Genomic DNA, 11,148 nt, shown 5'->3' with positions numbered 1-11,148 from the left:
GTTCAAGTTTCCCGGTGTTTTATCCCTGCCCTTCGCATGGCCTCGGGGTCACGGAGCTCTTCTGAACACCACACCCCACCAAAACTCGCACGGACGCGCGTGCCAGACTTAGCACTGAAATGGCCAGGAAGCAGTTCATTGAGCTGGGTATTCAACAGAGCCCAAAGTGCTTCTGACGGCCGCACTCGCTTCATCAACACAGGGCCAGGATGGTTTTTTACTTAATTGCAAATGAAACACGTTCAGTTCCTGGGCTGGGTTCCCAAGTGTTAATCCAGGCTCACCCCCAATCGTGCTGACACTAGAGTCCCAGTCTCATCCAGAAGTGCAGAATCTGGCTTTGCAGTATGGCTGCATGACGTGATTTGGGTTATAACTGGAGGCTCCGGTCCGGTCCAGCCATTGTACTGAACTGCAGGTTGCCTGGTGCACGATCTTCAGCAACACCACCCACCCACAAAGCATCACTGAGTAGCCCACAGCATGTTTACCCAAAAGCCTGGATGTTCTACAAGAACAGAGCGACTACCTAACAGCGTTTCATGCTGAACCTGGCATGCATGGACCGTAAGCCATTTGCACGTATTAGCGGTTTGCCTAGATTATCTGCATTTGATCACACCCAAATGATATTATGTTTCCAATGTTCACCCCTTACTTTAAAACTTAAGAACGGCCTCACTGGATCGGACCAAAAGTCCATCTAGCCAGCGTCCTGTCTGCTGACAGTGGCCAATGCCAGGTGCCCCAGAGGGAACGAACAGAACAGGGAATCACCTATTGATCCCTCCCTTGCCACTTCTGACAAACAGAGGCCAGAGACACTATTCCTACCCATCCTGGCTAATAGCCATTGATGGACCTAACCTCCATGAATGTATCTAGCTCTTTTTTGAACCTGGTTAAAGTCCTGGTCTCCACAACATCCTCTGGCAAGGAGTTCCACAGGTTGACTGTGCGCTGTCTGCATTCCTTTTGTTTGTTTTAATCTGCTACCTATAAATTTCACTTGGCCAGGGTAACACAGGCACGACTCTCTGCCACGGGGCCTCCTGCTGGTCACTCAGGGAATCGGCTCTTCAGCCCTGGAGCTCCCCCTTCTGGCCGGTGTCTCGCCTGCTGTCAGCTTTTATTCGCCACCCCTTTGTGTTAAGGCCCACCTGTCTCCAAGACTGTGGCACCCTCCCCTCTGGGTACAGCCCTTCCTCAGGGCCCCCCCACTCTGGGGTCCCCCCCATGAACTCCCCATCCCCTAGGTCCACCTTGCCTCAGTGACCCACGGCCAAGCAGCATCTACTCCTTGCCTCAGGGGCAAACTGCAGCCAGAAATGGCCACTCAGCATCGGCAAGGGGGTGTGGGCCTGCTGCCTTCTCCTGCCCTGGCTGCCTCCTCACAGCCCTAGTCCCCTCAGGCCCTGCAGCCTGGAGCTTGCCTGGTTAGAGCCTCCCAGCCCTGCCTGCCTTCCCCAGCCCTGCTCTAAGGCAGGAGGCCTCCAGCTCCCCTGGCAGCCAGGTCCCTCCTGCCGCCCTGCTAGAGTGAGTCTGTGTCTCACTGCCCCTGCAGGAGCCTTTATTTATACAGCCCCAGCTGGGCCCTAATGGGCTGTAGCTGCCTCAGCTCCTGGCTCCATGCCCCGCCCTCTCTTAGGGCTGGGTTTTAACCCCTAATGGGCCAGTGCAGGGCAGACACCCCATCACAGTGACCCCTAGTTCTTGTGTTTATGGGAGCAAGTAAATATTTTTTCCTTATCTACTTTCTCCACACCAGTCATGATTGTACAGACCTCTAGCCTACCCCCCCCACTCCTTTAGTTTCCTCTTTTCTAAGCTGAAAAGTCCCAGTTGTATCAATCGTTTCCTGTACGGCAGCATCTGTTCCTAATCATTTTTGTTCCCCTCTTCGGAACCCTTTCCAATGCCAATCTATCTTTATTGAGATGAGGCAACCACATCTGTACGCAGTATCCAGATGTGGGCATCCCAGGCTACGTCTAGACTGGCAGGATTTTCCGCAAACGCTTTTAACAGAAAAGTTTTCCGTTAAAAGCATTTGCGGAAAAGAGCGTCTAGATTGGCACAGATGCTTTTCCGCAAAAGCACTTTTTGAGGAAAAAATGTCCATGCCAATCTAGACACGCTTTTCCGCAAAAAAGCCCCAATCGCCATTTTCACAATCGGGGCTTTTTTGCGCAAAACAAATCTGAGCTGTCTACACTGGCCCTTTTGCGCAAAAGCTTTGGGCAAAAGGACTTTTACCCGAACGGGAGCAGCATAGTATTTCCACAGGAAGCACGTATTTCAGACAGTAGGAAGTCAGTGCTTTCGCAGAAATTCAAGCGGCCACAAGTAGACAGCTGGCAAGTTTTTCCGGAAAAGCGGCTGATTTTCCAGAAAAACTGGCCAGTCTAGACACAGCCCATGAGAGGACCTGCCCCCTTAGTCCTTGAGCTTGAATGCAATATCTTACATGTCTTCGGTTAATTATGGATCCATATGCAGTACATCTATGAGAATGCACCTCTTTGTGTTGTCCTCTACTCTTACAACAGCAAGGGAGACAGGAAAAACCACAGCCCATGTTGGAGAGATATAGCTCTCTTAGGCCACAGCTACACTAGGAACCTATTTTGAAATTACTAAATTTGACTTAACTCCCAATTTAACAAAATTGAAATAGCCTGTCTTCACTATGGGGATGCCTTGAAATGAGTCCGAGGCAGGCTCTGTTCCTGTGGACGCACCACCTCAACTTAGTGCCCCAGGAAGCACTGGGGAGTCATTAGTTCGAATGGCCCGGGGAGTCGTTATTTCGATATAACAGGCTTGGACGTGTGGATGCTCCACTTATAAAGTCGATTTAAGGGGGCTATTTTGAAATAAAGCCCGAGTGTAGACCGAGGCTTAAGAGTAGTGTATTCAGAATAGTTCGGTGCCCCGCCTCGGGTTTTGTACTCATGCCGCTCACTGCATTTCCGGTCAGCAGAGAGCAGTTTCACCAGCGATGAGCCCTGTTTTCTAAGGGCTGGTGCAGCAAACTCCGGCGGGGTTGTGCAGCCCAGGCGTGTCCCCAGCGGGCGGAGAACCGAGTGTCTGCAGATGCCATCGGAGGCTTGTAACTGTCAGCTGGCGCTTACCCTCAGGGCAGCATCGGAGGTGCCGCGGGATTTCCCAGGGCAGAAGCAGCTGTCAGGATCCTGGGGAGACCCCCCCCCCCAGTGTGGTGAAGGCTGATTGTGAGGCCAGGAGGAACTGTCTTGATTATCTCACTGCACAGCACAGGCCCAGGCTCCCCACTGAGGGATTCTTGCATCCAGTTCATTGCTGGCCCTTTTACGGCAGCCTCTCCAATTCCCATGTCTCAAGGAAGGCTACGGGGCTTGGGCTGCAGCCTTCACAGCCGCTGACGGAGCGGGAGGAGGAGGAGGGGGGCTTGACGTGCCTCCCAGTTATCACCGTGAGGAAGCTGTGGCTTACAGAAAGCAGCTCATCTCCCCAGCGACAGGCTGTGGTGCTACCTTCCTCCTTGCCACTCTCGCAGGCTGCTGGGATGGCATCTTGCTGCAGGGAATAGTGAGACCAAGTGGGAAAGGCTCAAGCAACCACCCAGAGGCTGGGGTTCAGTAGAAACAGCCTCTAGGGCAGGGGTGGGCAAGAACACAGCAGCAGTACACCAGGTTTGGGGCCACCCTGCTATATTTATGTGCATGGACACAGGTACCGGCAACTGCAGCTCCCATTGGCTGCAGAGCGCCATTCCCAGCCAATAGGAGCAGCAGGACGCTGTGTAGATCGAAAGACCACTTCCCGCAGCTCCCATTGGCTGGGAAAGGCGATCCACAGCCAATGGGAGCTGCGCTCACTGGTACTTGTGGCCGTGCAGGTAAATATAGCAGCAGCGGCCTACTAGAGTCTATCCCTTGTGGACTGGATCTGGCCTACAGGCCGGTATTTGCCCACCCCTGCTCTGTGGGCAAGTTAATCCCTAGACGAAGTTTCTCGCACCTTCCTCGGAAACACAGAGACGAGAAATCTTTATCTCCCTCAGGCACCACTTGGCCAGCCATTTTTTGTCACCACTGCGTCCCTTTGTCAGCGGCAATAGTTGCTGCTCTGAGACTCCGGAGATGCAAGGAGCCCACAAAAGAAATGCCAGCCTCATTGCCACAAGAGGGTCTGTTCAGTTGGGTCAGTTTATTAGCAGCCGTCGCACAAAGGCATCTGGAAGGTTCTGTGAACAGAAGCAAACCGGTAACGCTGCTACACAGTACATGTTACAGTATCACACCTCATGTGCGTTGGCCACCGTGCTCTGGACAAAGACCGCGGCCAGAGTGGGCCCATATTAGCCTTTTTAACACAGAGCTTTCAGCGGCCTCCTAATGCTGCCCGTTTAGCTCTTTTCATCCATGGACTTTAAAAGTGCTTTGCAAACAAAATTAACCCTCAGAACACCCTTCCCAGGCAGGTATTGGTGGGTGAATTGAGACGGAGAGCGTTTACATGCTTTGGCAAAACAAGCATCCAGTGGCCACCTGGCATAGACCCAGGAGTCCTGACTTCTCGTTCCATGCTATTACTGACATACAACAAACACTCCTTCCCCAGTTGTAGTGCCCGCCTGCGATGCGGAGATAGTTCCGTACTTGATGGGAGACTGCAACATTTTTCTGTGGTTAGGACAGAGAAAAGGGCTAGAAGTGGCCAGTAGTTCCACAGGACATTTTATTACAATGTTGTTTTAGCATCCGACACAATGCATAAGGCCTCAGTTGGAGTGTTGTGTCATATTCTGAGCACCACATTTCAGGAAAGAGGTGGAGAAATTGGAGAAGATCCAGAGAAGAGCAACACACATGAAGACAGCTCTAAAAACATGAGCCGTGCCCATAGCAAAAGGTACGCAGGCTTTCTTGACCCTATTGACTGTTGCTGTCATATTGACTTGTTCCCATGAAATGATCAAGAAAACAGAGGGAAGACTGAAAGAATTGGGCTTGTTTAGTTTGGAAAAGAAAAATTGAGAGGACACAAGAGCAGCTTTCAAGCATCTGAAAAGGTGTTACAAGGAGGAGGGAGAAAAATTGTTCTCCTTGGCCTCTGAGGACAGGATAAGAAGCAATGGGCTTAAACTGCAGCAAGGGAGGTTTAGGTTGGACATTAGGAAAAACTTCCTGCCTGTCAGGGTGGTTAAACACTGGAACAAATCACCTAGGGAGGTTCTGGAATCTCCATCTCTGGAGATAGTTAAGAGCAGGCGGGACAGACACCTGTCAGGGATGATCCAGATGGTGCTTGGTCCTGCTGGGAGTGCAGGGGACTGGACTTGCTGCCCTCTCGAGGTCCAATCCAGTTCTAGGGTTCTGTGATTCTATAATTCTATAAGCTCTGGATCTCTCTAATCTGCGCCTCACCGGACGTGAGTCCTCCTCAGACAGCAGGTTAAAGAAATGAGCAAAATGTCAGCAGGCCCAAGAAAAATGGAAGTCAACAAATGAGGCGATTTGTCATCACTCAGGCAAGGTGCTCTATGTGCATAAGGCTCGGGGGACGTGTCACCTCCTACTTGGCCTCTGAGGCTAGGACAAAGAAGCCTCCAGTCCACCCCATGTTATGCACAAAAAGGAGCGGAAGGGAAGCTCAGAGGTGTACGTGAAATAACAGCCTCACCAAGTTTCAATGTCTGTCAATCATAGAACACTAGAACTGGAAGTGATCTCGAGAGGTCATCGAGTCCAGTCCCCTGCCCTGACGACAGAACCAAGCACCGTCTAGATCATCCCTGACAGGTGCCAAATAGATGAAAAGCTTCATAGCACAGATACAAAAGAGATAAATGAAAGATTGCTACAAGTATCAGGCTAAATCTTAAGATATTTACAGAGATTTCATTCAAGCAAACTCCTGCTGACATCAGTAAAAAGTTTTGCCTGAATAAGGACCGAATAAAAGTTGATCTGTTCCCTCAATGGTAAATCTTTTCTTTAGCCACCTGAAAACAAACGAACAACCCTCTTGAATGAAATTTACAAACAATTCTGCCTTCCAGAGGTTGCTGTTGGCATCTCTAAAAGTGTTTATTTTTCTTCAGAAATTCTAATAGTCCTTGCTAGTATAACAAACTTTTACGAGATTAAAAAAAAAAAAAAAGATCATGCAGTGAAATTATATACACACTTTGTCTGTTCCCTTTGACTGGGACCGTCGCTGTGAGAATGATCTGATCTGATGGATGGAATCTGTTACTGTTTGTAAAATGGAATGTGAAATAGATTTTGCAGCAGGTCAATTCCTTAAATGCTGAATCATTAATCAATGACAAGACACTCTGTGAAGCAGGTTCCATATTTCTGTGACATTCCTGATACAGCATCAATCATCCAGCGTAGATGCACCTGCAGAAAAAAAAAAGGCCGTGAAAGTTACATTGTCCTAGTGAGAAACTCCAAGCCACAGACAAAGAGACTCTAGAAAGGTCTAGTGATAGAAATGTAGCCGTGTTAGTCTGGCGTAGCTGAAACAAAAAACAGGACTATGTAGCACTTTAAAGACTAACAAGATAGTTTATTAGATGATGAGCTTTCGTGGGCCGGACCCACTTCCTCAGATCAAATAGTGGAAGAAAATTGTCACAACCGTATATACCAAAGGATACAATTAAAAAAATGAACACATATGAAAAGGACAAATCAAATTTCAGAACAGAAGGGGGATGGGGGGGGGGGAAGGTAAATGTCTGTGAGCTAATGAGATTAGAGGTGATAATTGGGGAAGCTATCTTTGTAATGGGTAAGATAATTAATGTCTTTATTTTATAATAATTAATTCATGCTTAAATTCGACACTTTACACCTAAGTTTAAATGAAGACATCAATTATCTTACCCATTACAAAGATAGCTTCCCCAATTATCACCTCTAATATCATTAGCTCACAGACATTTACCTCCCCCCCCCCATCCCTCTTCTGTTCTGAAATTTGATTTGTCCTTTTCATAGGTGTTCATTTTTTTAATTGTATCCTTTGGTATATATGGTTGTGCCAATTTTCTTCCACTATTTGATCTGAGGAAGTGGGTCTGGCCCACGAAAGCTCATCACCTAATAAACCATCTTGTTAGTCTTTAAAGTGCTACATCATCCTGGTTTTTGTTCTAGAAAGGTCTATGAGAGACAAGCAAAGTTAGAGGTATTAAATTGGATTTGTTGGGGGAGGAGGGTGTTTTTACAAATTCCTAACTTTTGAAAGTATCAAAGCTAACTACACTGGAATAAAGCAATGTTATATAGAATCACAGAGATGTCAGGCTAGAAGGGACCTAAAGAATCTATCCCAGCAGCCTTCTCTGAGGCAGGACCAAATATACCTAGACCGCTCCAGACAGGGGTTTGTCTAACCTGTTCGAAAACCCTCCAATGAGGGGACTCCCCAACCTCCCTTGGAAGCTTGTTCCAGAGGTTAACGACTCTAAAAGTTAGAAAGTGTTTCCCAACGTCTAACCTACGTCTCCCTTGCTGCTGATTAAGCCTTGTCCTGTCTCCAGTGGGCATGGATAACAACTGACCCTGGTCACTTTTCGAATAGCCCTGTTGTCAGTCCCCCCTCAGGATGACACAAAGTCGCCTTTCCACAAATCTGACTCTCCATCATCCACTGACATCACAAGAGCTTGGAGGCCTGTCACCAAGAGCAGCAGTGGATCCCAAGAACCTATGTGATGAGCTTGAACATTGCTCTGGAACCTGGACTCACCTGCACCATGTGCTAACCCCTGGTGTTGGCGAGACGGTTCGTTCCGATTCGGTCTAGAGGAATTCCGAACCGCCGCTTGGGCAACTCCACCACCTTCCTGCAAAAACAAACACGCACACAGATAAAAACAGAGGGCAAAAACTGGTAAAGATACTTCGGAGGAGTAACCAGAAAGTAGCTACATCGCGGCTTCTTCCATTTTGCACCAATCTTGGCAATGGGGTTCGGTTAGGACAGCTCTGGTATGAAAGCTGGAGGCTTTAAGATACTGTTAGATGTTTGGCTTTTCATAGGCTGTAGCATCTGTAAGAAAAGCTACTCCTGCTGGGATCAGAGACTTATACCTGTTTACAGCAAGGCTGAATTTGGCCCTTCATCCTTTTTGGCAGTTGTGCCTCTACTACTCAGAGAAGAGGGAAACAATTTTTAAAATGTAAATAGGAATAGTATTTATGCAAAGGTTAATTCACTTGTGGAACTCATTGCTGCAGGATGTTGTTAAAGCAGCCACGCAATAATAAGTTACAAGGGCTGGGGAATCTTATTTTTCAGGTCACAAAGTGCTCATCCTGCACTCCTTCAAAATACAACAGTGCAGAGTCAGGTTTTCTGTGAGGTTTTATACCTTCCTTGGAAGCATTTAGCATTGTCCACGGTCAGAGACACAAGCACCAGAGATAGTGAATCATCATCTGAGTCACTGCAGCACATCCCACCTTGCAAATTTGTTGCAGCACAACTGAAACGGGTAGTGATCAGAGACTCAATGTCTAATTGGCAGCTGGTTTCTAGCAGAGTGCCCCAAGGACTGGTTCTAGAGCTGGTTTTGTTCAACATTTTTATTAATGACCTAGATGAGGGGATGGATTGCACCCTCAGAAAGTTTGCAGATGACAATAAGCTAGGGGGAGAGGTAGATACGCTGGAGGGTAGGAATAAAGTCCAGCGTGATCTAGACAAATTGGAGAATGGGGCCAAAAGAAATCGGATGAGGTTCAACAAGGACAAGTGCAGAGTCCTGCCCTTGGGACGGAAGAATCCCAAGCATTGGTACAGGCTGGGGACCGACAGGCTAAGCAGCAGTTCTGCAAAAAAAGGACCTGGGGGTTACAGTGGAAGAGAAGCTGGAGATGAGTCAAAAGGGCGTCCTTGTAGCCAAGAAGGCTAATGACATATTGGGGTGCATTAGGGGGAGCATTGCCAGCAGATCTAGAGAAGTGATTTATTCCCCTTTATTCGGCTTTGGTGAGGCCACATCTGGAGTGTTGTGTCCAGTTCTGGGCCCCCCACTACAGAAAGGATGTGGACGCATTGGAGAGGGTCCAGTGGAGGGCAACCAAAATGATTTGGGGGCTGGAGCACGTGACCTATGAGGAGAGGCTGAGGGATTTGGGCTTGTTGAGTCTGCAGAAGAGAAGAGGGAGGGGGGATTTGAGAGCAGCCTGCAACTCCCTGAAGGGGGGTTCCAGAAAAGTTGGCGAGAGGCTGCTCTCAGTGGGGCAGGTGGCAGAACAAGGAGCAATGGGCTCAAGTGGCAGTGGGGGAGGTCTAGGTTGGACATTAGGAAAAACGATTTCCCTAGGCGGGTGGGGAAGCGCTGGGCTGGGTTCCCGAGGGAGGGGGTGGAATCTCCATCCCTAGAGGTGTTTCAGTCCCAGCTTGACCAAGCCCTGGCTGGGCTGACTGAGTTGGGTTGGTCCTGCTCTGGGCAGGGGCTGGACTCGATGACCCCTGAGGGCTCTGCCCGCCCTGGGATTCTAGGATTCTGTGAAACGGTTCCCCGTCTCCTCCTCTTCCCGCTCCTGATCTGCCCCCTCCCGCCACTGCCCCCAGTGTCCCTGGCACCCGGGGCTGCAGCAAAGGGGCTGCGGAGCCGTCTCCGCACCTGCTGTTGCAGCCCCATCTGCTGGGGTTAGTCTCTGGGGAAGGAGGCCTCCCAACTGGCCCCTTTGCAGCAGCCTAGGCGGGGTGGAGGGCCGCAGGGCCGGGCTGAAGGGACCTGCCTCGGTTTCTGTTGCTCACAAGGCTCTAAAACTGAACAGATTTCGCTTCCTCCTCTCCAGGTTCTGCCCCCAGCTCTGCCCAGGGCTGCCAGCTCTCCCGGCCAGGGCGGAATGGACGCCATTTGCAGCCGGTCTGACACAACTGGCAACCCACCTGCCTCTGGTTTCCTCTCTCTGCCCCCCTGGCCCCTCTCAGCCCTCCAGAGAAGGGTTGCCACGTGCTCAGCGTTCCTGGCTGGCCCTGTCAGGCCTCCCTCCCCCCCGGCAGGCTGCTGGCTGCTCTCCCCTGTCGCTTCCAGGGCAGGGAACAAGGAGGGAGGAAAGCACGCACCGCCTGCTGCCCATGCCTCTCTGGCCGCCCGGGGGAACCCACAGGAGCTGCCGAGGCTGACAGTGTTACGGGGCTGGTGTCCTGAGGACGAGGCCTTTCAAGGACAGGCGGCTGGACCCAGGGTCACATTTCCAAGCCACGGCGTTCCAGCCAGGGACAAGAGGGGGCTCCTGGGGTCGGGGGGGGGGGAGGCTGGTGGAGGATTGATGTGAGGCGGGAGAGGCATTCGGGGGTCTGTGGGGGGCAGGGCACATAGGGATGGTCCCAATTTAAGGAAGCTGGTTAGCCTCACAGTTTCCGTTGTGGTCAGGGCCCCACAACTCTTGGATGTGGGCCTGAGGCGTGTCCCCCCTCCCCCACGCGAAAGCATTGGGACAAAGTCGAGGCAGGCGCCGAGGGGCCGGTTTTACAGCTGAACTGGCCCCTCTTGTGGCCATCGGCAGCAATGACAGGACTTTCAGCCCAGCCTGGCCTGCTTTGCTCCCCTGCGTTTCGGCAGGTCCCGGGGCGACCGAGGGCTGGTCCTTGGGCCGGAGCGTACGAAGGAATGGGGTTTAAAGGAGCCTGTCCGTGTCTCCGTCTCCTCCCGTCTCACCCGAAGGCTCGGCCGCGCCGGCTTTGGGCCAGGCTTTGCAGCGCCCCTTCATGTTGTCAAGAACAAGCGCAATCCGGGAGGAAGTTGACGGGCACTTTGTTCACGGGACGTCAGTGGGGCGGGCTCTCGCCCCGTGTGACTGTGCAGCCCACGGCACCGTTTTCAGACGGGGGATAAAGTCGTTTTCGGTGCGCGAGAGCTTCTCAAGCCATTACAATGGACTTTGGCTCCGGATCGCTCAATCGCCTGGAGCTGAAGGTGTCACGGTGGCAGGCCGCCGTCTCCCCTGGGAGCCCGCCATGCGAGAAGGCAGAGGCACATTGCTGGTCGGTATGATCCCTTAGTCTGTCCGCCGGAGGGGGTGGGAGGGGGTGGTCCCAGGATGCAGGTGAGAACAGTTGCTGTAATATGTAAGGGCCAGGGACCCCCGAATTACTTCAGCCTTTGGTTCTTTCAGGAGGTGTTTGTGG

At 51.0% G+C, this 11,148-nt stretch overlaps 1 protein-coding gene across 2 annotated transcripts in view; it reads right to left on the bottom strand.

The window, feature by feature from the left end:
• Positions 1 to 4,172: 4,172 nt before the first annotated feature.
• The window catches only part of OSTN (osteocrin), a 221,324-nt gene continuing 214,348 nt past the window's right edge, over positions 4,173 to 11,148 (bottom strand). For both annotated transcript variants that reach the window (XM_075938270.1, XM_075938271.1), the window contains 2 exons: positions 7,750 to 7,846; positions 4,173 to 6,392 (listed from right to left, as the gene is read on the bottom strand). In XM_075938270.1, the coding sequence (XP_075794385.1) occupies positions 7,762 to 7,846 (85 nt within the window). In that variant the 3' untranslated portion in view covers positions 4,173 to 6,392; positions 7,750 to 7,761. The remainder of the gene's footprint in view (positions 6,393 to 7,749; positions 7,847 to 11,148) is intronic.

Source organism: Pelodiscus sinensis, chromosome 10, assembly GCF_049634645.1.
Source record: "Pelodiscus sinensis isolate JC-2024 chromosome 10, ASM4963464v1, whole genome shotgun sequence".
Taxonomy (NCBI): Eukaryota; Metazoa; Chordata; order Testudines; family Trionychidae; genus Pelodiscus; species Pelodiscus sinensis.
The sequence above is the reverse complement of the archived record's forward strand: the minus strand, read 5'-3'. Positions and strand labels throughout refer to the sequence as shown.